This window comes from Martes martes (assembly GCF_963455335.1).
Source record: "Martes martes genome assembly, chromosome: 11".
Taxonomy (NCBI): domain Eukaryota; kingdom Metazoa; phylum Chordata; class Mammalia; order Carnivora; family Mustelidae; genus Martes; species Martes martes.
The window spans coordinates 66,871,113-66,897,770 of NC_137899.1; the positions used below are offsets into that span (position 1 = coordinate 66,871,113).

Sequence of the window (26,658 nt, forward strand, 5' to 3'; positions counted from 1 at the left end):
ATTTACTAACGAAATCCACCATATTGATCAAAAGCTATACTGTAGCCTGGTTAGTAAATTTGTTGGTACTTTTTTTTTTTTCTTTTCTTTTTTAGGAGTTGGGGCGAGGGACAGAGGTAAAGGGAGAGAGAGAATCTTTTTTTTTTTTTTAAAAGATTTTATTTATTTATTTGACAGAGAAGACAGTTTGAGAGAGGAGAAGGTCAGAGGGAGAAGAAGACTCCCCATGGAGCAGGGAGCCCAATGTGGGATTCGATCCCAGGACTCTGGGATCATGACCCAAGCCGAAGGCAGTTGCCCAACCAACTGAGCCACCCAGGCGCCCAGGGAGAGAGAGAATCTTAAGCAGGCTCCACTGCCTGTGGAGAACTATTGCAGGGCTGGATCTTAAAACCCTGATATCATGACCTGAGTGGAATAGTTGGATGATTAACCAACTGAGCCACCCAGCGCTCCTTTTGATACTATTTTTTTTAAGACTTGGTATTTGTGGTTTGGTGAGCAGAGTTGAAGGAAATTGGAATAAAATGATTTGTGTGAAACTTCAGTGTCCTTCAAAGTTAGACAGACTGAGGTCACCAATTTCTTAAGTACTACTAACATGTTTACTTATTTAAACTTTATACTGATATATTTCATAGCATTAGCTCTTTCACATTAAGGGTCACACTAGTGTTTCTTTACATGAGTAACATTTTGTATCCTTAATGTTCAAATTGTTCTATACAGATTGTAATTAGAGTTTTTTTCTTTATGGGGAAGATTCTGGTATGTATTGTTAATTTCAGAGAATACTGTAAGTACTTTGTGTGAGATCATTATTTGTGTAAGAGGAGGCAGAATCTTCATAGTAATTTTATCTTAGTGCTTTCTGTTTATGCTATTATTAAAGTAACCGGGGTAATACCTGTAGCATTGTAAGAATTTGTTACATGTAGCATTCTGGGATGTGAGGTGATCCATACAAAGAAATTTTTTTTAGTAATGAATGAACTGTTTTTAATTTTAAGAAGTTTGAATAGATATGCTTAGTTGATTTTATGATGAATTTGAACAAATTAACCAGGAGGAAAAAAGCCATTAAATTATTTCAATTGCTGATGGTTAATTTTTGTTCTTTCTTTATTGTATATATTTTTTCATGGTTTTAATTAGTGGTATATGAGTGATTAGTGGTTCTTAACCCTGGTCAGACACCTTTGGAAGCTTATTAGTTTACTAGGTATGAAGTGGGGCTCAGAAATGTGCATTTTAAGTATTTTAGATAATTTTGATCAGCAACCAGAGTTGATAACCTCTGGTGTGAATTATATATTATGAGGTAATATAAATAAAAGTACTCTGTAAACTCTTAAATTTTATACAAAACCAGGATGTTATTCACTTAATATTTAATATAGTTTTTGGTATATTATTTGATACAATATTTTGGTATATTAATTATATGCAGGTTATTTTAATATGTATATGGTGTTCCAATGTTGATATCCTGATTTGTGCAGCTATTTTATTATTTTGAGACATTTTGTAGTTTCAGTATTTTAGAATTGTAAGCAGTACTTTAAAGAATATCTTTAAAGATTTTTATTTATCGATTTGACAGACAGAGATCACAAGTAGGCAGAGAGGCAGGCAGAGAGAGAGGAAGGGAAGCAGGCTCCCCGCTGAGCAGAGAGCCCCATACGGGACTGGATCCCAGGACCCCGGGACCATGACCTGAGCTGAAGGCAGAGGCTTTAACCCACTGAGCCACCCAGGTGCCCCAAGAATATCTTTAAATAGACCTCTTCTGCCTTCCTGTTATTTTCCTTTTTAGTTCAGTCCCTTAAACTTGTTTTCATTTACATTTCTAACATTATTGAAGAAAGGTATTTGTTATGTATAAACTGATTAGCTTCCCCGCTTTCAGTGGAATATACTGAACTTGTGAATGTCACCATCGGGAACATTTGATTTTATGCTCTGAGTTAGGGGGCTATTAAATACTGCAATATGTGAGTAGTTTTTGTTTTTTTTAACAATGTATAGCTTTTCACATATTTCTCTCATGGATGTACCTACCCTCTCTCCTTGAAGTCTGTAGCTATCTAGTTTACTGTTACAAATCTCTGTGTTTTAGTTGCTCAGTTTTTATTTCTTGGTTCATTTCTTTATTGAAGGTCTGCTGTCTGTTAAGCATTAAGTTAGATTTCCATTTCTGGTTCCCAGCTATATTCTGTAGAATTGATATGCTGAGTGGAAAGGAAAGAAATTTATGTGGAAGTGATTCCTGTTCCATAGGTATTTAAAATAATGTGCAAATAGAAAAGAACTGCAAAAGTTCTTTATATAGTCACTGTATAATTTGCAAAGACCTTAGTTCTCAAAGGACGCCTTGTAGTCTGTTATTTTTCTTATTGCGGAGAAGGGTAAATTGAGTAAGTATTTGTCTAGTGTAAGTTTGGAGACGTGAGAACTTCGCACGAAGGGATGAAATTAGTGATCCTAGATAGAATTGTAGTCAGTCCTGCTTTGGGATTTGTGTTAGAATATTAAAGTTGATCTAATCCAGTACGACTAGGAGTTGCTTTATGAGATGCTTAATTCAGCTGTGAGTTAGAAAGATAACTGGAATGACTTAACTGGCAAGCAGACCCATCAAAAATACTTAAATTTTTGTTTGACCATGGTGCTGTGCTGTTAAAATGATCATTACACAGATGTATTTTTTTTTTTTTTGAATTTTGGAATAATTTTAGACATGTTGAAAGGTTGCAGCCCCTAACTTCCTGAAAATTAACTATTTGGTCAATGTGGAGGAAATGCAGAAACAATACCACAAACATGCAAATACAACATGTTATATGAGATAAATGCACCATCAACAGTAGTGCTGGCCAGTACTAAGGGAGTTAAGAAAGCAGGTTTATGCTTGATGGAAAAACCTTTAATTGAAATCTTTGTTGAAAGTTTTTGGGTAGGGCTGGGAGAGTCTATTGTTTTTTAATTGAAGGATGGGTGTTCTAAGTATAGTTAGTCATTAGTGGATTCCATGTAACAAATTAAAAGCATGATTCTTATCCCCTACTTCTAGGCTGTGGCCCAGGTATCTGTTTTTATCAAGCTCCCCAGATGTTTCAGATTACAGCCAAGTTTGGGAATCACTTATCTGTAAGATAAAAGTCCAGAGTCCTTAATAATAGCTGTCATCTATTGCACAACCACTTCAATGACCATCATTTATATTTCATATATACCTTGCAACAATCTTGCAAAGATTTATCCTGGTCTAAGGCTCAGAATGATTAATTTACCCACCAGAGTGTATTTCTAAGTTACAGCAGGTATTGGAATTCAGATTTCTTGCCGTATTTATAATGCTTTATTATTCTCTTATGTGTTCTGTCATTAAAAATTTAGGCAATCATTTTGAGATTTCCTTGGTTGGACTTTTTTCTTCTACCCAGGTTGAGTCATACTCTTCGTATTTTTGCCTCTCCTTATGCTGTTCTTAGCTACCTTGAAGTCCCATCCATCCATTGAGGAAGGCCCAGCTAAAAACTACTCATTAAGGGAATTTTTTCCCAGTTATCTGAGTCTTTGATGATCCTTCCCTTTTCTTGAACTCCTAGAAGATACGTTTTTAGTAGGTAATAGCACAGTCAAGTTTTTATGTGTTATCAGTTATTGTTCATGTTTAATATTATTTTGTTGTTGGGGTAATATTTGCGGTATTGTTATGTGTGGCATGCTTTTTTGAGCTCCCTACCACTCTCTAGCTTTATTGTATATATAGTACTGATCTTGAATAGAATTCTTTTTTATAATGAAATATAAGTTGAAGGCTTTGGTTATGGGTTAAAGTTAGAATTTGTAGTTTTGAGATATATTATTTGGTTACTTCAGTAGCTCACTAAAGCAGACTTAAAATCTTTGGTTTTAGAGTAAATTTATAAACATACAGATATATTTATCATAATTTATGAATAATTTCAACAGTAATATTTGGTTTGCAGTACAATTTTTTTAAAGGTTTATTTGAGAGAGCACAGTTGAGGAAGAGGAGAGGGAGAGAGAGAATCTCAAGCAGACTCTCCACAGAGCATGGAGCCAGCAGCCTCAGGGCTTGATTCCAAGAACCTGAGATCATGACCTGAGCTGAAATCAGGAGTCTGATGCTCAACTAACTGAGCCGCCTAGGTACCCCTGCAATACAATTTTTAGAAAGTACTTTCTTAGAAACTGTATTACTCTGCTAGGGCTGTCATACCACAGATTGGGTGAATATCACAGATTGGGTGGCTCAAACAACAGACTTTTATTTTCTCACAGTTCTGGAGGCTTGCAAGTCCAAGGTCAGGGTGTGATCAGGTTTGGTTTCTTGTGAAAGTTCTTCCTGGCTTGTAGATGGCTGCCTTCTTAGTGTGTCCTCACACATGGCATTTCCTTTGTTCATGGAGAGAGAGTGAGATGCCTTAGGTATCTCTTCCTCTTTTTATAAGGGCAACGGTTGGATGTGATTGAGGCTCTACTGTAAGAACCTCCTCCTTTAACCTCAATTACTTCTTTAAATGCCTTATCTTCAAATATAGTCACATCCTCGTTTGAGCTTCAACATATTAACACAATAGAATCCGTAAGATGAATTGATTTTCTATTTTCCTATATGGTTTGTAATGTAGATAAGCCATAGAAAAATTTTTATAAAATGGATAATATTTTTATTGATTTCTTTTTATTAGGTAGGCAATACTAGGATGAATATCAGTTAAACATTTTGTGAGTCATGGCATTTGATATTCTGACGAGAAATGTCTTTGATGTCTTTTAAGAAGCTAGTTTGGGAGAGAGATACTGAAATAATTTGAATTCTTTAATGAAATTGCTATGTTGTGTTCAGAGTGAATTCTAGTAAAATACAGAGTTTGTGTGTGTGTGTACGTCTGTCATGAGTGTACAAAGCACAGTAGTGACTGATTAAAATGGAATAAAGTTAATCCTATGAAAATTTTGAGTATGTTCTTGATACTTCTGTTATTCTTTTGATATTTTTGCAAGATTTTAGGATTGGAAAATGTATCAAGTTGCTTAATCTAATTATGCAGAAAGTGCTCTAATTTGCTCTGCAGCATACCTGTCAAGTGGCTGTCTAACGCTGTCCTGTCCAATTCTGTAGCCATGAATATACATGTCTTTTGAGCACTTAAAATGTGTCTAGTCTGAATTGAGTTTTGATATAAGGATAAAATACACAGAGGATTTTGAAAAGACTTACTTTGAATAAAAGAATATAAATTGTCTTATTTTTGTATGGATTGTATGTTGAAATGTGTTTTGAGTATACTGAGTTAAAGAAAATATATTATTACAATTAATTTTGCTTGTTTCCTTTTCTTTTTTTTTTTTTTAATTTATTTATTTGTCAGAGAGAGTGAGCAAAGGCAGACAGAGTGGCAGGCAGAGGCAGAGGGAGAAGCAGGCTCCCCACTGAGCAAGGAGCCCGATGTGGGACTCGATCCCAGGACGCTGGGATCATGACCTGAGCCGAAGGCAGCCGCCTAACCAACTGAGCCACCCAGGCGTCCCTCCTTTTCTTTTTTTTAAATGTGGCTACTGGAAAATTTAAAATTACATATGTGGCTTGTGTCGTATTTCTAATGGATGGAGCTTATTTAGCCTGTGTTAGAAACTCACTGCCTTCTGAGGAAGCACATTTCATCTTTGAATAGCTGAGAGCATTAATTGTTTTTTTTCCTGTTTGTATATATATCTGAAGTCTGTCTTTTATATTTGTATTCAGAAGTTCTCATTTACTCCTTGAGACTAAAAAAATAAGTCTAACTTCTCTTTTTAATATTACTACTTAATAGTCTGAACACAACTTTCTCTGAGTCTTTTATAGAGACTTTTAGTTTTTATATTTTCTTTATGACGGGGATTATATCCCTCTGACCATTGTTGTTACTCCTCTTTGAACTGTCTCCATTTGGTACATATCCCTGCTCACACCAGGAACTGAATATCTTTTGATCTTAAAATTATAGATCAGAATAAATCTATCTTTGTCTTGTACTTGCTGTATAAACTGTTAATGAGTTAAACTACCTTTTAAGGTGACTTTTAATTTCTTACTGACTTATGGAGCATGTCAACTAAGATTTCTACGTTTTCTTCCCAAGCTGCTGTTTTATCTTGCTTCTTCAGCACACTTTTTTTTTAGAGGAGCTTGTTGATTGAGAGGTGAAATGTGTTCCACCACTGACTTATTTTTGCAGTCCCATTTTATAGTTCTGAACTAATCTGAGGCTTTGTCTTCAGATTTCAGTTCAGGGTGGTGAAAAAGGGCATGGCTTGTATACACATATTGCCATATTAAACTTCATTTGGATTTTGAGTGTGTCATATAAAGTATTTGGTATCTTTTTCAGTTTTTATCATATGCAGGTTTGATAGTTGTTAGCATTATGTTTTCATCCAGGGGTAGAATAATGTTATCTGGGCTTAATTAAGGATGGATCCTTGTGGTGTATAATTATGCTGAGTTGACATACTTTTAGTCAGCTATTAATCCACCTAATTATATTAGTATTCGAGACTTTGTTTCTCTGCCTTGCTCAAGTTCACATCATGATTGAAATCTTCCAAGAATTATTTCCTATGATTTCTTCCTTTGCATTCTAATAAACTTGTCAGAAATGGAAAATAAAAAAAAACATTTGACTTACCTGTAAAAAATAAAAATGCATACTGTCTTGTGGTCAGCGTTACTTCCTTGTCTATCTATGTGATCCTTTTGTTTTTTGTTTTAATGGAAATGCTTTAAGTTCTTTAGTAATAACTTGGAAAATAGAAGGTAGTATAAAACCAAGTTACTTCTAAGTCCCATTAGCAAAATACAACCTATGTTAAAATTTGGATATATTTTCTTTTTAGCCTTTTTCTTTGTAAACTTTTAAAAAAGCTGTAATGATGGTGGCACATGATTACATTTCTCTTGGGTAAATACTTAGGCTAAGTCATTGGTAGATCTGTGCTTAACTTTTAAAGAAATTGCCAAACTGTTTACCAACTTAGTTCTAACGTTTTACGTTCCTATCAGTAGTACATAAGAACAGTTGCTTTAAATACTCAGCAACACTTGGGATGGTCACTCTTATTAATTTTAGTCACTCTAGTAGAATTAGAAATACTTCATTGTGATTATAATTTGCATTTTCCTACTGACTCATAATTTTGAGGGTCATGTGCTTATTTGCAATCCATAGGTTTTTGGAAGTCTTTTGCAATCTTTGGTCCATTTTTAAGTTGGGTTGTTTGTCTTACTGAGTTGCATATTTTAGAAACTAGCCCTTTGTTGAACTATTCAAATAATGTATTTCTCATTGTACTTTTTGTCCATTGTCAATTTTTGCCTGTCACAGTTACTACTGTGCTATTAGCCTTAATATGATTTTCTGTTTCTGTTACCTACATTTTTAAATTAGAATTCTTTTGTAAGGGGCGCCTCGGTGGCTCAGTGGGTTAAAGCCGCTGCCTTCCACTTGGGTCATGGTCCCGGGTCCTGGGATTGAGTCCCGCATCGGGCTCTCTGCTCAGCAGGGAGCCTGCTTCCCCCTCTCTCTCTCTCTGCCTCTCTGCCTACTTGTGATCTCTCCCTGTCAAATGAATAAATAAAATCTTAAAAAAAAAAAATTCTTTTGTAAGAAAGAGCTGTTGTGTCTCATGTTCATTCAGTTATTTATTTATTGGTATGGGCATATAAAATTAACTTTATCAGTTGTGTTGCTCATTGTCCTGGATGTGACCATTGGGGGCTCTTTCAATTTGGCTTCCATTCATCCTTTCAACATGCCTTATCAGTTTTGGGAGCACTTTCTTACTTTCTGGTTCATCTTGTATTTTTCCTGCCTAAGTCCTGGAATCAATCATTTTTCCAAAGAGTACCACGTTTCTTTTATTTGAGAATAGTATTTAGAAACCAAGATTTGAGGACCGGAAGTATTCATTGCTATTAGGGTGTCATTGCTTCTAGGTGTTTGGAGCAGATAGATCTAGGAAATTGTATATTTATATATATGTATACATCCATATTTATATGTATATGTATATTAAAAACCATGAATTCATACTGATAAACCAATTCTTTTATTGTTCTGAGCTAATCTGATACTTTGTCTTCGGGTTCCAGAAACCCTGCACTAACGCTGGGTTCAGTCTAGCCTCTTTTTTCCCCGTACTTGTGATTCCTTTCTCCAGCAGTGAACAACCTGGCTCTCATCCATAATTTATTACGTATTTGCTAATTCTGGTATATATATAACTGTAGTTTTAGGTTTGCTGTTACAGATATACTTACTAGAGTAGTATTTGTGTATACTTTTTTTTTTGTTTTTAAACTATCTAGTCAAAATACTGTTTTCCAAAGTTATTTGTGGTCTTTCTTCCTTACCATGTTCAGTAGAGTTATGTTATTCACTTGAAATACAGTTTGTTTCATTTGTTAACTGTTTCAAGTCCCTTTTGAGCTCTTTTCACATCTTGGCTGATTTGGGTTATTTTTTATTGGGATATGTGAAACATTACTATGGTGTCAACAGTCAGCGCTATAAAACAGTATGTCCAGAAGTATCCATCCCACCTTTCATTTCTTACTCTATTCTCCATCCCCCTTCTTATCCCTTTTCCACCCATCTATGTGGGTAACCAATGTTAATAGTTTCTGGTTTAGTTTCTTCCTGTCTTTTTACACAAATGATGTATGTGTAAGAAAGGAAATATACAAGCTATATGTGAAAGGTAATGTATTGTAGATACTACGTACCTGCTTTTATAACAGCTTTTTGAGATGTAATTCACATGTGCCATAGAATTTGCCCCTTTAAATTGTACAGTTCTGTTGTTTTTGTTATATTCATAGAGCCACCCCAGTTTTTAATTTTAGGATATTTTCATCAGCTCAGAAGGAAACCCTGTCTACTGTTGCTCTGCTTCCTCTGCTTCGTAGGTCTTGGCAACCACTAATCTGTTTTTCATCTTTATAGATTTGCCTGTTGTGAACATTTCATATAAATGGAATCATACAGTATTTGACATTTTATGACTGGCTTCTTTCGCTTTTCAAGATGCATCCATGTTGTAGTATATATTAGTACTTTTTTCCTTTTTATTGTTGAACAATATTTCATTATTTTGATAACACTACATTTTGTTTATCCATTCACCTGTTGGTAGCTATTTGGGTTCTTTCTACTTTTTGGCTATTGTGAATAATGCTGTTGTACACATTTAAGTACAAGTTTTTTGTTGTTTTTTTTTTTTAATTATTTTTAATTAATTTATTTGACAGACAGAGATCACAAGTAGGCAGAGAGGCAGGCAGAGAAAGAGAGAGGAGGAAGCAGGCTCCATGCTGAGCAGAGACACCGACGTGGGGCTCGATCCCAGGACCCCGGGATCATGACCCGAGCCGAAGGCAGAGGCCCTAACCCACTGAGCCACCCAGGCGCCCCTAAGTACAAGTTTTTGTGTGGACTTATGCTTTTGGTTTTCTTGGATGTATACCTAGGAGTGGAATTGCTGGATCAAAGGATAACTGTATGTTAATTTTCTGAAGAGCTATCGGCCTCTTTGCCAAAGTAGCTGTGGTATATTACATTCCCACCAGCAATGTATGAGGGTTTCGGTTTCTTCGCATCTGTCTACACTTGACATTGTTTGTCTTTTTAAATTATCTTAGTAGCTGTGAGGAGCTGTCATTGTGGTTTTATTTTATATTTCTCTAATGACTAATGATGTTAAGCATCTTCTTGTGTGTTTACTGGCAACTTCTATAAATCTTCTTTGGAAGAATGTCTGTTTGAGTGCTTTACTCAATTTTTAATCAGGTTATTTGTCTTTTTATTTAGTTGTAAGAATTCCTTAACATGTTCTGGATGTAAGTCCAGAATAGACTGGATAGATGATTTACAAATATTTTCTGCCATTCCGTGGGTTGTCTTCACTTTCTTGACAGTATTCTATGAAGCACTTTTTAAATTTTGATGAAGTCCAGTTTACCTTTTTTTATTGCTGTTATTTTTGGTGTCATATTCAAGAAGCCATTCCTAATTCAAGATCATGAAGATTTACCACTGTTTCCTTCTAAGAGTTTTATAGATCTAGATCTTATAAATATGTAGGTCTTTAATCCATTTTGAATTTACTTTTGTACATTGTGTGAGGTGGGTACCCATTTTCTTTCTTTTGTATATGAATATCCAGTAGTCCTAGCATCTTTTGTTGAAAGAAACTTTTCTATTAAGTTGTCTTGGCAACCTTGTAGAACAGTTGACCATAAAATGTAAGGGTGTATTTCCACCATTGATTTGTACATCTCTCCTCATGGTTGTACTACACTGTTTTGAGGACTATAACTTTGTAAATGAGTTTTGAGATTAGGAAGTGTGACTCCTCTAGCTTTGTATGGTTTCAAGATTGTTTGGGTATTTGTCTCTTGAATTTCCACATGACTTAGAGGTTATTGTTAGTTTCTGCAAAGAAGCCAGTTCGGACCTTGATACACATGGCTTTGTGTATCAATTTGGGGAGTCTTGCCATCTGAACAAAATTGTCTTCTAATCTATGAATGCAGAATAGCTTTCATTTACTTAATCTTTAGTTTTTTTGACTAGTGTTTCATAGTTTTCAGTGTGCAGTATTTGCTCTTTTATTAGATTTATTCATAAGTATTTTTTTATGGTATTACAAATGATTTTTTTTTAGTTTCATTTTCTGTTGCTTTTTGCTCGCATGTAGAAATGTAGTAAGTTTTTGTTGATCTTGTTTCCTACAACTATTAGTTTGTGGTGTGTGGGTGTGTGTTTTAGTGGATTCGCTAAGGTATTTTATTTATAAGATCATGTTATCTGTGAATAGAGATAGTTTTACTTCTTTCCGGTTTGGTTGCCTTTTATATCTTTTTCTTGCTGAGTACCTTGGCTTGAACCTTCAGAACAGTGTTGAGTAGAAGTGGCACTAGACATCATTGTCTTGTTCCTGAACAGTGAAAGCCTTTAGTCTTTGACCACTCAGTATGATGTTAGCTCTGGGTTTTTCTTAGATATGCTTTATGAGCTTGAGGAAGTTCCCTTTTTATGCCTTGTTTGTTAAGTGTGTTAATCTTGAAAGAGTGTTGGATTTTTGGTCAAGTGCTTTTTCTGTGTCTGTTGGAGATGATCATGTGTTTTTTTTCTTTTTTTAAGATTTTATTTACTTAAGAGAGAGAGAGCATGATGGAGGGAGGGTCAGAGGGAGAAGCAGACTCTCTGCTGAGCAGGGAGCCTGATGTGGGACTTGATCCTGGTGTTCCAGGATGATGACATGAGCGGAAGGCAGTCACTTGATCAGCTGAGCCACCCAGGCACCTGATCATGTGTTTTTGTTGTTGTTGTTATTGTTACTGCTTTAGTTAATACAGTATATTACATTGGTTAATTTTCATATGTAGAACCAATCAGTAGATGAATTCCACTGGTCATGGTGTATACTTTTTTTTTAATTGCTGGTTTTGTTTTGCCAGTATTTTGTTGATGGTTTTTGCATGTATGTAAAGGGCATTTGTCTGTTGTTGTTTTTTGATGTGTTTGTCTGATTTGGTATCAGGGTAAAATGGGGCAGTGTTTTACCTCTTCTGTCCTCTTCTGTTTCTTGGATTACTTTGTGAAGGATTGGGCGGTCTAAACATTTGATAGAATTCACTAGTGGAAACATTTGGACTTGGCTTTTCTTTGGGGGAAGGTTTTTGGTTACTAATGTAATTTATTTATTTTTATTTTTATCTTTAAAAAGATTTTATTTGAGAGAGAGAGTGAGAGAGGGGTAAAGGGCAGAAGGAGAAGCAGACTCAGGGAGCCTGATGCAGGGCTTGACCTTGGGACTCTGGGATCATGACGTGAGCTGATGGCAGATGCCTAATTGACTGAGCCACCCAGGCACCCCTGTAATTTCTTTGTTTTTTATAGGACTTAAGATTTTTTCTTCTTGAGCCAGTTTAGGGTAGTTTATGTCTTTGTAGGAATTTTTTCATTTCTCTAGGTTATCCACTTTGTTGGCATACACTTATTCAAAGGTTTCTTTATAATCTTTTTTGTTTCTGTAAAGTTAGTAGTGAGTTGCCCTCTTTCATTCTGAATTTCATTATTGAGCGTTTTCGGTATTTTTCTTGATTAGTCTTTGCTAAGGTTTGTCACATTTACTTCTTTTCAATGAGCCAACTTATGGTTTGGTTCATTTTCTGTATTATGTTTGAAATATTATTTTACTTCTGCTCTAGTCTTTATTTTTGTTTGGTTTGCATCTAGTTTGCTCTTTTTTTAGTTTCTTGAGATAAGGGTTTGGTAGTTGATTTGAGATCTTCTCTCTTTAGCATAGGTATTTACAGCTATAACTTTTCCTCTAAGCCCTGAATTAGCTGCATTCAGTAAGTTTTGGTATGTTGTGCTTTTTTAAAATTAGTATTATTATTAATCTCAAATTTTATAGTTTCCTTTGTGATCTCTTCTTTGACCCATTGGTCAGAGTGTAATGTTTAACTTCCACAGATGTCAAATTTTCAAGTTTCAAGTTTCCTTTTTTTTTTTTCCCAAGATTTTATTTGTTTATTTGACAGAGAAAGAGAGATCAGAAGTAGGCAGAGAGGCAGGCAGAAGGGAGGGAGGGAAAGCAGGCTCCCTGCTGTGCAGAGAGCTGGATGATGCCTGTGGATGGTAGAGGCTCAACCCACTGAGCCACCCAAGTGCCCCTCAAGTTTCCTTTTGTTTTTATAATTTCATTCTTTTGTAGATGATTAATATCCACAGTAGCTGATCTTAGCCCTTTAAAATTGTGACTAAGATATCTAATGTATGGTCTCTCCTGGAGAACATTTCATGTGCACTTGAGAAGAATGTCATTTTGCTGGTTTCAGATGCAATGTTCTACATATGTTAAGTTTAGTTGCTATGTTCAGGTTTTCTGTTTCCTTATTTATCTTCTTTGTAGTTGTTTAACCCATTTTTGAAAGTGAGGTATTGAGGTCAGGCTATTATTGTTGAATTGCCTTATTTCTCCCTTTCATTCTGTCAGTCTTTGCTTTGTGTATTTTGGGGCTTTGTTTTTAGAGGCATATATGTTTATAATTGTTATGCTTCTTGATAAATTGATATTTTAATCAGTATTAAGTGTCCTTGTCAGTGGTAAGAATTTTGTCTTAATGTTTATGTTGTAGCTACTCCAGCTCTCTTTTCATTTTTGAAATCGTTTTACTTCAAGGTAGTTGTGTCTGTGATTCTAAAAGGTGTTTCTTGTGGGTACCATATAATTGAATCATGGTTTTTAATCTATTCAGCCAATATTTGCCTTTATTGAATATTTAATCCTGTGTGAGTACTGAAAGGTAAGATTTTCACCTGTCATTTTGCTATTTGTTTTCTTTTTTTTTTTTTTTAATATTTTATTTATTTGACAGAGAGAAATCACAACTAGGCAGAGAGGCAGGCAGAGAGAGAGGAGGAAGCAGGCTCCCTGCGGAGCAGAGAGCCTGATGCAGGGCTCAATCCCAGGACCCTGAGATCATGACCTGAGCTGAAGACAGAGGCTTTAACCCACTGAGCCACCCAGGCGCCCCTTGCTATTTGTTTTCTAAATATCTTATATCTTATCAGCATCTCTGGTTCTGTTTATTTTTTTCTTTTTTTCTCTTCCTGAATTATTTTTTTCTTGTTAAATTGATGTTTTTAATGTACCATCTTAAACCCCTCCCCCCCTTTTTTTACTATATTCTTTTGAGAGTGTGTGTGTATCTATCAGGGGCATTGCCCTTGGGATTACAGTTCATATCTGATTTTATAGCATTATAATCTGGCTTATTACCTATTTAGTTTCAGTAGGGTACAGTAACTCTGCTTTTATATAGTTTCATATCCTCTTACTTCCTTTGTGCTATTAGTGTCATACAAATTACATCTTTGTACATTATAGACCCATCAAGGCAATTTTATAATTATTGCTTCATGAAGTTGTTCCTTAAATAGGTAAAAAAGAAAAGATTTGCAAATAAATTATGGAATCTTTTATATTTACTTGTTACATTTACCAGTGATACACATTTCTTAGAGGTACTGTGTAAGATCCTGCCATTTCAGTTTGAAGGATTCTTTTTAGTATTTTTCGTAGGGCAGATCTGATTTTGACTTCTCTCAGTTTTTGTTTATTGGAGAATGTGTTAAGTTCTCCTTTATTTTTAAAAGATACCTTTTAGTAGGTACTGATCTCTTCGCTGACAGACAGTTTTTATGTTTTAACATCTTGACTATGTCATCCCTCTACTTTCTGGTCTCTAGTTTCTGATGGGATGTCAGTCATCCTTATGGAGAGTCCTCTGTAATGGTCACCTGACTCTCTCATGATTCTTTGTCTCTGGTTTTTGATAGTTTGGTTTTGATATTTCTAGTTGTGGATCTCTTTGATTTAATCCTGTTTGTGGAGTTTGCTGAGCTTTTGATGTGTAGAAAAATGTTTATCTTCAAATTTTATAATTTTTTTCCCATTATTTCTTCAAACATAATTTTTGCCCCTTCCTTGCTTTTCCTTTCTTTCTCTTTCCTTCCCTCCCTTTTTCCTTCAGCTTGAGGGATTATGTATATGTTGGTATGGTTGATTATTTTCCTTCCATAGTCTCTGGTTTTGTTCATTTTTTTCTTTATTCTTTTTTGTATTTTTCCTTTAGACTGGTTAATGTGATTTTTGATCTGTCTTCAGATTTGTTGCTTCTTCTGCTAGCTCAGATATATTGTTGAGCCTCTCTACTGAAGTTTCATTTCAGTTACACTTTCTAACTTGAGAATTTTTATTTAGTTCTTTTTAATACTTAATGTGTCCTTATTGATAGTCTCTGGTGAATGTTATTCTCATACATCCCTTCAGTTTTTTAGACATGGTTTCCCTTAGTTCTTTGACCATATTTAAGATAAATATGCCTTTGCTGAATATCTGGGTGTTCTTAGGAGATAGTCTCTATTGATTCCCCACCCCCCACCCCTGCCATATATGGGATGTTATGTCTTGTGGTTTTGCATGTCTCATAGTGCTTGAAAACTGGACCTTTTAAATAGTACAACATGGCAACTCTGGTCGGATCTCCTCCCAGGGTTTCTTAATGCTGTTTGTTGTTTGGTGACTTTCTGTAAATTCTGCTTTCTTCCCCATTGTGTTGTCACTGAAATCTCTGGTTATCTTTGCAGTTATTTATGGAGTCTTCTAGACTCCATACCAAACACCAGACAGGCCAAATAATGATAGTTCTCTGGGAATGGGGCTTTAAAAGAGCCTGTTCTGCCTTCTCCCACTTGCTGTCAAGATGCTGATTTTTGCCATAATTGTGTGCTCTTGGTTTTCAAGACTACTGTGGAGCTGAGAGGGGAGATAAGAATAGGCAAGGTACCTGGATTCAGCCCCCTTATTTTGAGTAAGCGCTCTGTGGATTGCTACAAACCTTCTGTTAATTTCTAGAGTTCTGAAGAAGTTGATTTTGAGTTTTCTTATTGCTTTTATTTATTTATTTTTGAAGATTTTACTTATTTGACAGAGAGAGAGACAGTGAGAGAGGGGACACAAGCAGGGGAGTAGGAGAGGGAGAAGCAGACTCCCCACTGAGCAGGGAGCCTGATTCGGGGCTCGATCCCAGGACCCTGGGATCGTGACCTGAGCTGAAGGCAGCTTCTTAACAGACTGAGCCACCCAGATGCCCCTTCTTACTGCTTTTAAAGGATAGACTTTTCTGAGATCTTTACCTTGTCATTTTCTTAACTGTCACTCTAGGCTGTATCCTTTGAATTGTCTTCCATTGTGCACACAAGAGAATGTTTAAAGGTACATAATACTGTGTCAACTGTCTAGTAACAGTTTTTCCACTTGATATAATGTTATCTGTCATGCTTATTCTTCTCAAACTTATAGTGCATGGTATTTTTACAAACGGGAATAGCATGATACATTGTTTCTTTCACTTGTTTTTGGAACTTGGTTTTTACACTCTTTCACTGTTACTGTGTTTTGTTAGATGTTCTTATAGCTAAATCTTAAGTATATTCTCAAAATTATGAATGTGTAGAAGTGGAATGTGTTGAGTCTGGAAGCATGAAAACTCACTTTTTGGTCTGCAAGACCAGATTGCTCTTCAGGGAAATGGTTAAAATTTATATTTCACCAGTCATGTAGGGGAGTGATTATTTGCCAGCTTCCTCACCCAGTACTGGGTATTACTATTCATTTCATTTTGTGTTCCAGGAGATCTTTTGGCACGAAGGAAAGTTTTATATTCTTGAAATGTTCTATATCTATATCTAGTATGGGAGCCACCAATCACATGGCTCCTGAGCACTTGAAACGTGACTAGTTCTAAATGAAGTGTGCTGTATTTCAGATATTACTACAAAAGAAAAGGATGCAGAGCAATGAATATGTGAAATGAATCGTAGTAATTTTTATATTGATTGCATGTTGAAATAGTATTGTATATACATTGGTTAAATAAGACATATTAAATTCTTTTTTCTAGTTTTTTAATGTGTTTAGTGGAATACTTAAAATTACATGTGTGATTTATTTTATGTATTTATTAGGCAGTGCTGATCTAGACTCTAGACAGTTCTTTCTTTAAAAAAAGGCCTGCTTCTTTAAAGCTTATGCTGTTTAACAGCAGCATGTTCTCACCCTTTTTAAATTTGCCAGTTTCTATTTATTCATTCAAGATGACACCAAACACTCAGTTTTCCTTTCCTCCCCAAGTTCTGTCATCATTCTGGGGCATTTTTAGTGCCCATATGTACAACTGACTCAATAATTTACCCTCACAATTTCTGGGTTGTGCTTGGGCCATCATTTTAATGGTCCCATGTTGGGGCGCCTGCATGGATCAGTGGGTTAAGTGTCTGCCTTTGGCTCAGGTCATGATCCCAGGGTCCTGGGATCAAGCCCTGCATCGGGCTCCCCGCTCGGTGGGAAGCCTACTTCTCCCTCTTCCACTCCCCTGCTTGTGTTTCCTCTCTCACTGTGTCTCTCTGTCAAATAAATAAATAAAATCTTTCATGGTCCCATGTGGTTGTCATCTGGAACTTCTGTTCCACCTCTAAAATCTTAATTGTATACCCCATTTTAACCACAAGTTCACATTCTTTTAGATAATCTCATTTCCTTGTTTCCTACTTTTCATCCTTGACCCTCTTCATTTTTGTTCACTGAATCACTTCAACTATACTTGTCTGCTCCCATGATCCCTTGACCTTTTTTGCACACTTTCTGCAAAATAACAGTTTCAAATGACTCTTACAGTCTATTGGCTTGTACTTACGTTGCAGATTGCTACTGGACAAAAAGATCCTATGGCTTCTGGGATATATTCACACAGATGTGTGGTCTTCAGCTTTAATCTGCATATAGAGTTGCTTGACTGTCTCCTATGGACTCCCAGTCTTTCCTGCTATTCTTGTGGTTGTTCATTCAAATGTTTTACCTCTTACTGTTCCATCTCCCCTCCTTAAAATGAGTACATGATTTTGTCTCTTGCCCTTAGAAAAAACCTCATCCCTCACTCTAGAACACTGTATCCTAATTTACCTTTTTTTCAGCCATTTGTCTACTTGATCTTTTCTGTTAGCATTTAAATGGGTGCATCTCTCTCTCTCTCTCTCTCTCTCTTTCTCTCTCTCTTTTGTTTTCAACTCTCTCTTGACCCATTGTTACTCTCCAGGTTCTACCTTATTGCTCTTCACAGGTAAGCATTCTAAAGGAATTGTTTATACTCATTCCCTGCACTTACTCACTGTTTATTTACTTCCAGTATGCATTTTTCTTCTTTCTTTCCCCTGTTCTGACAAAGGTTCCTGATAATGATAAGTAGATTCTTCTGTATCTTTATAGTGACCACTCCAGAGCATTTGGTACAGTTGACCACTTCTTGAAGAAGGCCATTACAGTTGACCTCCTTGAACTGCTTCTAGGAACTACTTTTTTTCCTCACTCTTTTTCTCTCTCATCTTTTTCTAGATTTGTGTAGGTGGTGGGATGTTAGTATTGTTTCTGGCCTGGTTCCACTTCATGTGCTGTATTTGGATTCATATGCATGGTCTTCATACCATTTAAGCGTTGTTGGCTTAAAATGTTCTGTTTCACCTAGACATTTCTAGAACTTCTAACTTTTATATATGCAAGCTGTGTACTAGACAGTTGTCTCCCTAAAGTCCACTTAATACCTTAAACTCAAGTGAATCCTGCTTTTAATGATTGGTACCACTGTAACCCAATTGTTCAAACCTAAATTTAGAAATCTCAGCCTTACCACTTCGCAGGTTAGTTAGAGACCTGTAAATACATCTCATTAATTTCTGACTAGCACTGTCTATTAGAAATTACTGTTAAGTAATATATGTAATTTAAGATTTTCTAATAGCCACATTTAAAGAGTAAAAAGAAACAGGTATAGTTAACTTTAGTTCATATGTCACCCAATATGACTAAAATTTTATTTCAGCATGCAGTCACTATAAAAATTAAGATAATTGTTGGACGCCTGGGTGGCTCAGTGGGTTAATCCTCTGCCTTCCGCTGGGCTCAAGTCATGATCTCAGGGTTCTGGGATCAAGCCACATATCAGGCTCTCAGCTCATCAGGGAGACTGCTTGCCCCTCTCTCTCTGCTTGACCTCTCTGCCTACCTGTGACCTTTCTCTCTGTGTCAAATAAATAAATAAAATATTTTTTAAAAAGATAAAAAATAAAAAAATTAAGATAGTTTTCATAATTTTTTTCATAATAAGTTTTCAAGATCTGGCATGTGTTTTGCACTTAAGGCACATCTCATTTCAGGGTAGCTAAATTTTAACTTTTTGATAGCCACGTGTAGCTAGTGGCTACCTTAATATAGACAGTAGGATTTTAGCTTCTATTTCTCTTCATCCTCACTTCTTTCTTGGCTCAAGTCCTAATTTTTTCCCTGGGTTACTGCACCAGCTTTTGGGATTGTATTGTACATTGTACATTGTACAATGTACAATGTGTGTATATTTTAATTCCAAAGGACACAAATTGAACTTGAAGTTAATTAAGAAAAGACCAAATGTTTGTCTTTGAAATTTAAATTGTTGTCATTCTGAGAACTCTTACAGTTCATCTTCAATATTCTTATTAGTGGTAATTTTCTAAAATAAGAATACAGTTCTGCATGTGAATTAATGTGATTGCATATTCTTATGCTTCAAGTCCTTTAATGTTCTCCATAAGCTTTCAAGATGAAGTCTAACCTAAGTTCCTTAGTGTGGCTAACAGTAATCTTCATGATCTGGCTTTTGTTCAAGTTTCCTGTGCTATAGCTCCCAGACCTTGAAACTGAGATGTAATAAATTTATAGTTCCCATACAGAATCATGCTCTCCTTTTGCTTTTGAGCCTTTGCAGTTACCAGCTAGTTTGCTTGAGACCCATATTTTCCAGCACCTACCCACATTTCTCATCAGACTAAGGTGTGCTAGTCCTTCAGGAGCTGAAGGATCTGACCTCAAAATAGGACCAAGCTCTCCCCGACTCCCACAGTCTTTTTTGTTCTATAGCCATCCTTCATGTTTGCCTAGATCACAGTATTTTTCACTGTGTTGTTACGATTGCCTTCTAATTTACCTGACCTTAGGTTCTTAGTTTCATAAGCAGGGAACTTGTTTTTATTAACTTTTGTGTACTTAATTGCTAGTACATACATTGTGAAGGTCCAGTAACTATGTTGATTGAATGAGAGTAATTCTATATAAGTAGAGATTAGATTCCAAGTTCAGAGTAAAGAAAAGTTTTAAATGTTATCTTATTCTTACATGTATTCATAGAATTAAATATTAAAATACTTTAAGCACATTAACTAGGAATCCAAAATAGAGAAAATAAAAGTTGGTTTCATCAGTACATAATTGCTCATCTCAGTGAAAAGGGAAGAGCTGAAAAAAAAAAAAAAGAAAAGGGAAGAGCTGGGGCAGGCAAACTAAGACATGAACTTTTCAAAAATATCAGGGTGAGGGGACGTTAAAGCCGACATTGAGGACATACCCATGCAAATCTTGTAACATTTTAGTGTTCTTGTTGTATTAAATCTGGATTCTAGGTATTTTTATACCAGTTACATTTAAAATATTTAAATCATTTACATGGTGGCATTCTTTAATTTTTCCATTGGGTTATGTAAGACTAAGAATGCTGGACAGTTATATATATGTATATGATGTAAGGCTTTTAAGAATACTAAAGAGTAGACAAAAGTGTTTAGAGTTGCTTAAATTTTAGAAGAAATTTAATTATTTTTGTCCATGTGTAAAACAATGTACAATGTCTCTCTTAATTCCAAAGGGCACAAATTGAACTTGAAGTTAATTAAGAAAAGACCAAATGTTTGTCTTTGAAATTTAAAGTTATGGATAAAAACCTTGGATCTTTGTAGCATGATTTTTTTTAATTGCAATTATTAAGGGGAGAAACAGAATTCTGGTTATACTAAGGTAATTTGGGGTTGAATGTCTCATTTTGTAAAGATGAGGGAAGTTGAAGGTTTGTAGTACTTCTTAGCATGGATATGTTTTAATTTTCCTCAAAATCTGATTTTTGTCAGGCTTCCTTTCTGTTATAATTCCCCTTGCTCAATTTTGTTGTTATGGAAATGTATATTTGGTGTTTTCAAAATAAATTACTGCTTTTCTTTTTTGGAAAATTTATTAAAACATATTAATATTCAGACCTTTAAAAATGATAATGGATTTCAGATGCCAAGATTTTAATAACTTTATTCTTTGGAATCGTAACAAGTGGCAAGAGAAGGTGAAGTGTTCTTAGGGGTTCCAGTAATCTATCAGTTAGAACCTATTTGAAGCATCTTGTTCTTCAAATATAATTGATTTCTAGAAATAAGGTTAAATAAGTTAAACACTAAAATTACTGGATATTGCATTTAAGTTGATATTTCCACAGGCAATGAAGTAACAAGCAGTAAATTGTTGTGATTTGATTTTCTTAAATAAGAATTTTAACATAGAAATTTGGCATAGTAACTAAAAAAATTTTATAAATGTATGCCTTTAGAAAAGATGATTTGATAACTGTTTCTTCTTATGTAACTCATGTTTCAAATCCAGTAATACTTTTAAGATCTTAAGGTATTTTGGTAGAAGACTGCATGAGAATATACTTTTATCTTTATTCACATGCTTATAAGTGTCACAGTTATATCACTCATATCTATAAATAATGTTTCTTATTCAGAGATTATATTTCGCACTGGTACTGTGAACATTTTATTTGCCCAGGAAAAGAATCAGTGGGTGGTTAAGTCTTCTGAATTACAGACTGTGGTTGATTTTAGAATTTGGGGTAAGGAATGATTCTTATGAAATGTGAAAAGTCTATATGTTTTAGTCAACCAATGTTATATTATTGGTATAATCCCAAAGTCTTTTGGGAGGGTGGTGTCTTTGGACACAATTTTTTCCTTAGAAGGAATTTTCTTAAAAATATATATTTAGCCATTTAGCTTTTTAAAATCTCTCTCATGTATTGGCATTTTGCTAGGAATATAGAGATGAGCAGGACATGGTTTTCTCCCTCTGGGAAATAATTATAGAGGGCTGATAAGTAATGTGTTAAATTTTAAAATAATTTAATTTTGGGGTGCCTGGGTGGCTCAGTGGGTTAAGCCTCTGCCTTCAGCTCAGGTCATGATCTCAGAGTCCTGGGATCGAGCGCTGCATCGGGCTCTCTGCTCAGCAGTGAGCCTGCTTCCCCCTCTATCTCTGCCTGCCTCTGCCTACTTGTGATCTCTCTCTCTGTCAAATAAATAAATAAAATCTTTTTAAAAAGTTTAATTTAAAACATAGAATTATTTAAAATGTTATATTTATGTGCAAAGAATTGTTTACCCTCATCCTACTCACTCTTCTTCCTCACTATGTTACTGAGACTGCTCTTATCCAAGCCAGTAACCCCCTTAGTTTTATGTTTATGTTTATGTCTTTTTGGTTATGTTTTATGTTTTATGGTTATGTCTTTGATATTTCATTTGACCTTTCAGTGGCATTTAACACAGTTGAGTGACCTTGAGCCATTCCTGGTGTTCCTTCTTGCTGACTGATCTTTCTCACCCCGTGTCTGTCATCTCAGTGTTGGAGTGCTCCAGGTCTCTGGCTACCCCCCCAAATTCTAGTTTCTCCTCGAGAATCCAACCCTCTTCTAATACTACTTATGTGCTTATGATTCCTAAATCTATGTTTTCAGCACCAACCAGCCCTGCAGTTTCTGGACTTCTTGCAGTTTCTGGCCTTCTTGAATGTATAATGCACACATCAAACATCACACATTCAAAGCTGTTTTTGATTTTGACAGTTTGGGCCCTCACTGCCTAATTTTTAATTCCCCTTATTGTTCCTATTTTTCCTTAAGAAATATCACTCCACTGAGTTGTTTAAGCCAAAAATGTAGGAGTTATCTTGGTCTATTTCTCCTTCACCAATCACATCTAGTGTGTTAGCCATGTCCTGGCAGTTTTACCTTCAAAACATATTCTGAATCCTTCTTATCTCTTCTTGTAACCACACCATCTAAATTCAGTATACCCTTTCTTTCTTGGACTATTGCAGTAGACTTCTTACTAGTTTTCTTATTTCCACTTCTTCTCTTAGCCCTGAGAGCTATCTTTAAAACACAAATCAGGTCAGGTCACTTGCCTGTGTGCAACCCTCTAGTGGCTTCCCATCATGCCTAAAATAACATCCAAATTTCTTACTTTGGCTGGGTCCCACATGATCTGGCCTCTGCCTGCCTTCCTGACCTCGTTTTCATCACTTTCCTGCCTGATCCACCGCTTTCTTCATTGTAGTTCATGTAACTTCCTTTTGGCCTAAAAGTGCTAAGTTCATCTCTACTTTAGGTCCCAGCCCTTTGCCTAGAAATCTTTCCTCCCTTTTCTCAATCTATTCCCAGTATTGTACTATATGGCAAAGACTGTTCTAGGACTTGAGGATAAAGCAATGAATAAGACCCAGGGACATACTCTCTGGCATTTTTCTTATGCCTTTTGTCTGGAGCATTCCTTGAATATGCAACCTAAAATACTCTCTCTGAAACTTTTTTCAACTCTCCCAGATGGCGGCTTCTTTTTTTGATGCCACATTTTATGTACTTTATTTAATCTCCACCTTGAAGGAGCTCACATTGTAGTTGGAGGTGGAATAGGGTGGAGAGTGCAATAAATATGGTGAGTAAAATGTATGTTAGGTGATAAAAAAAGTGCTAAGTAGAAAAACATAAAACTGCAGCAAAGTACAGAGGAGAATGGAGTTGTAATTTTAGATAGGGTGGTCAGGGCAGGCCTCTGTGAAGTTGACATTTGAATATCATCATGTGTTCCAGGTTGTGATATAACTCATAGATTTGTGTCAATATAAAATAAAAATATACAGTTTTCACAGACTTTTTGTCCAAAGTTAGTCTACTTTCTTCTCTATGCTTTGTTAATTGCTTTCAGTTTTCACAGCTCACATTAACTTCATCTTCCCATTTGTTGCTTGCTATCTTTAGCTTCCTTCCCTTTCCTGTATCCACAAGTCTGTGTTTCTTCCAATTCTGAACTTCAATCAATAGAACTTGAAATATAGCACTGTATAAAGGTTTCTAACTAAAACATTTGCATTTATCTTATGTAGACTGTCTTAATTCAGAGATTGACAAAGCAAAATTATATGAAAGTTACATTTTTTTCCTTGAGATTTAAACCCTGTCCTTAGATACCTTGCTGAAACATCATACATAACAGCTTTTTTTTTGTTGTTTGTTTAAAGATTTTTATTTATTTGAGAGAGAGAGAATGAGAAAGAGAAAGCATGAGAAGGGGGAGGGTCAGAAGGAGAAGCAGACTCTTTGCTGAGCAGGGATCCCGATGGAGCCCGATGAGGAACTCAATCCCAGGACTTCAGGATCATGACCTGAGCCGAAGGCAGTTGCTTGACCAACTGAGCCACCCAGGCACCCCCATAACAGCTTTTCTACCATTTCTTTAAAAAATTTAAGTACAAGGCATAGTAGTAATTGGCTTTTATAAAAAGTTAAGAGGTCTTCAGGAGAGCTGCTGAACATTAATTAAAATTCATTAGGTCTTATGTCCCACAAAAAAAGTATTTGACATGTATAAAGCCTGTCCTCACCTTATTTATAATTTATTTCTAATTTGTTGAGTTACATGTAAGTAACTTTCATTTTTTTCCCTCTATTTTTTGCTATGTTCCAATGGATTTGCCTTTCCTGTTTGGACTGAATGTGTCATACACAATTCTTGGATTTCCTCATTTACTGTTCCTCTATGGATCTGTTCTGTTGGAATCTGGAACACTGGAATGATGGAAATGTGTTCTTTACAAAGTAGCTGTGAGTATATGAGATAATTTATACAGAGATGTTTTCAGTCTAAATTAACTTAAATTTAACGTACAGTTCAATGAAATATGAGCTAAGGAAGCCTTACATTTAATATATATTTTTAGCTTTATGCATAGTAGGCTTTCATATATTTGATTTTAAAATACTATACTCTGATTAATATCCTAGTTAGTCTTTAAAATTAGCTTTTCCATTTAATTGGCTTGGTTATCCTATCAACATTTGGCTTAAAGATTAGTTTATATGAATCAAAAAAAAATGCTAAAAGGTGGTGGATGGATTTTGTTACCTGTGATGCTAGTGAGGAATGCAGATTGCTGTTTAAATCCAAGTGTGTTGAGTTAATGCTTTGATTTCATGAGTATTTCTTTTTTTTAATGAGATATTAAATGTGTCATAAACTTTTAAGAGAAATATGTACCTCTTAGGAATATTTTGCCATTGTATTTTAATGATGAGTAAGACCTACCTCTAAGTAAAATTAACCGGTAAGACTACTCACTCAGATGGTCTGAACTGTGGACAGTTTTTCTCAGCACTTGGTAAGTTAAAAGTCAGATTTAATTACTACACCAATTTAAAACTAGGTGTCTTTGAATTACTCATGAAACTATTGTTGAGATCATCAAAGAATCAAAAACCATGCAGAAAACTGAATTCTTATTTTCTTTAAAATCTGGATAAATCTGATGTCCCCGATGAGGGAGGCAACAGGATCATTTGAAATGCTGAAGTGGCATAATTGGGCCTGGTATTAATAGCTTGAAAGATATTGTTTATTGATTGACTTGGCCATAAGAACTTTTAAGAATTTATGAGAAAATTGTTTTAAACTCAACATTTGATTTCATTTCATGAATAAGAAGACAAATTTCAAGAAATTCATACCTGTGGTGATTAGTATGAGTAAAGGGATGATTAAGAGAGTTCCTACTATAAGGGTATTTGAATTTTTTTATCCTGAAAAACACTTTTTTTTTTTTTTTAAGCTGATTGGTCAGAATCTTATTATTGACTAATTGTAAGTTGAAATCTTTGCTCTGAGGAAGGTTTCTTTGGTTTTTATTTTTTGCCCTTGGGTTTTTATAATTGACCATTATATTGTCAAATCAACTCATACTCCTAATTCACTTTGTCTTTTGCTGTAGTTAATACTTTTATTGGTAACACTATAAAATCAGTTTGATTTGCCATGGATAATAGTTTGTATAGTTTTCTAAAATAGGTTATTGACAGGAATTTGAAATATGTGACAGAAGAGTTTTGTTGATACATGAATAACTTGGTCCTTTTTGCTTTTCTCAGCAACAGAAGAACCTTGAAGGCTATGTGGGATTTGCAAATCTCCCAAATCAAGTATACAGAAAATCAGTGAAGAGAGGGTTTGAATTCACTCTTATGGTTGTTGGTAAGATATGTTTTCTTACTAAAATTGGATTTTGATCTGAGTTTTAAGTTATTAATCAGCTCTGAATGAATTTAAGAAGACAGTAGCCTAAATGACTGTAGGAATTGTGTTATATCTTATTACGTGAATACATTTTTTTAAAAGATTCTATTTATTTATTTGAGAGAGAGAGAGTGCTAGCGCATGAGCAGGGGGAGCGGCAGGGAGACAAGTAGGCTTTTCACTGAACGGGGAGCCACACACAGGAATCCAACCTAGAACCCTGAGATCATGACCTGAGCCGAAGTCAGATGTTTAACCTACTGTGCCACCCACGTGCCCCTTATGTGAGTACATTTTAAAATTTTACCTGGTGGCCTGATAGGATTTATGTATTTTTTAGCCTTTTTTTTTTTTTTAAAGGTGGCACAATTTTAAAAACTAAAAGTTGAAAAGCCATGGTGGTAGAGGAATATAACACTGTAAAGAAATTCTCTTCAATTGGTAATGCTATAAAAGGAAAGTGTCTTGTGGTTAGTTATTACAGGATAATTTTATTCTCTGGCTTATATACTGTAGAGGAGTCATATCACATGAGTACTTAACTTAAACATACGTGCTCTGAATTTGAGAAAGAAGGGTGGGATAGAGGTTCATAATCATGCAAGTGATTACCCTGGAAATTCATTCATTGAGTATAAGCTCTGTAGTGAGTGAAATACAGCTTTCTTCTCTAATTCAGTTACATTTTTCTTAAGTGTTTTATCCTCTGAGCACCATACCCTGCCTGAAGTCCATTTTAAGAGATTGTCAAAGGTTATTT

At 35.2% G+C, this 26,658-nt stretch overlaps 1 protein-coding gene across 1 annotated transcript in view; it reads left to right on the plus strand.

The window, feature by feature from the left end:
- The window catches only part of SEPTIN7 (septin 7), a gene marked incomplete at its 5' end in the record, with an annotated part of 112,623 nt that overhangs the window by 8,618 nt on the left and 77,347 nt on the right, over positions 1 to 26,658 (plus strand). Inside the window, 1 exon segment of the mRNA XM_080817990.1 lies at positions 25,754 to 25,856. Coding sequence (XP_080674116.1) covers positions 25,754 to 25,856 — 103 coding nt within the window.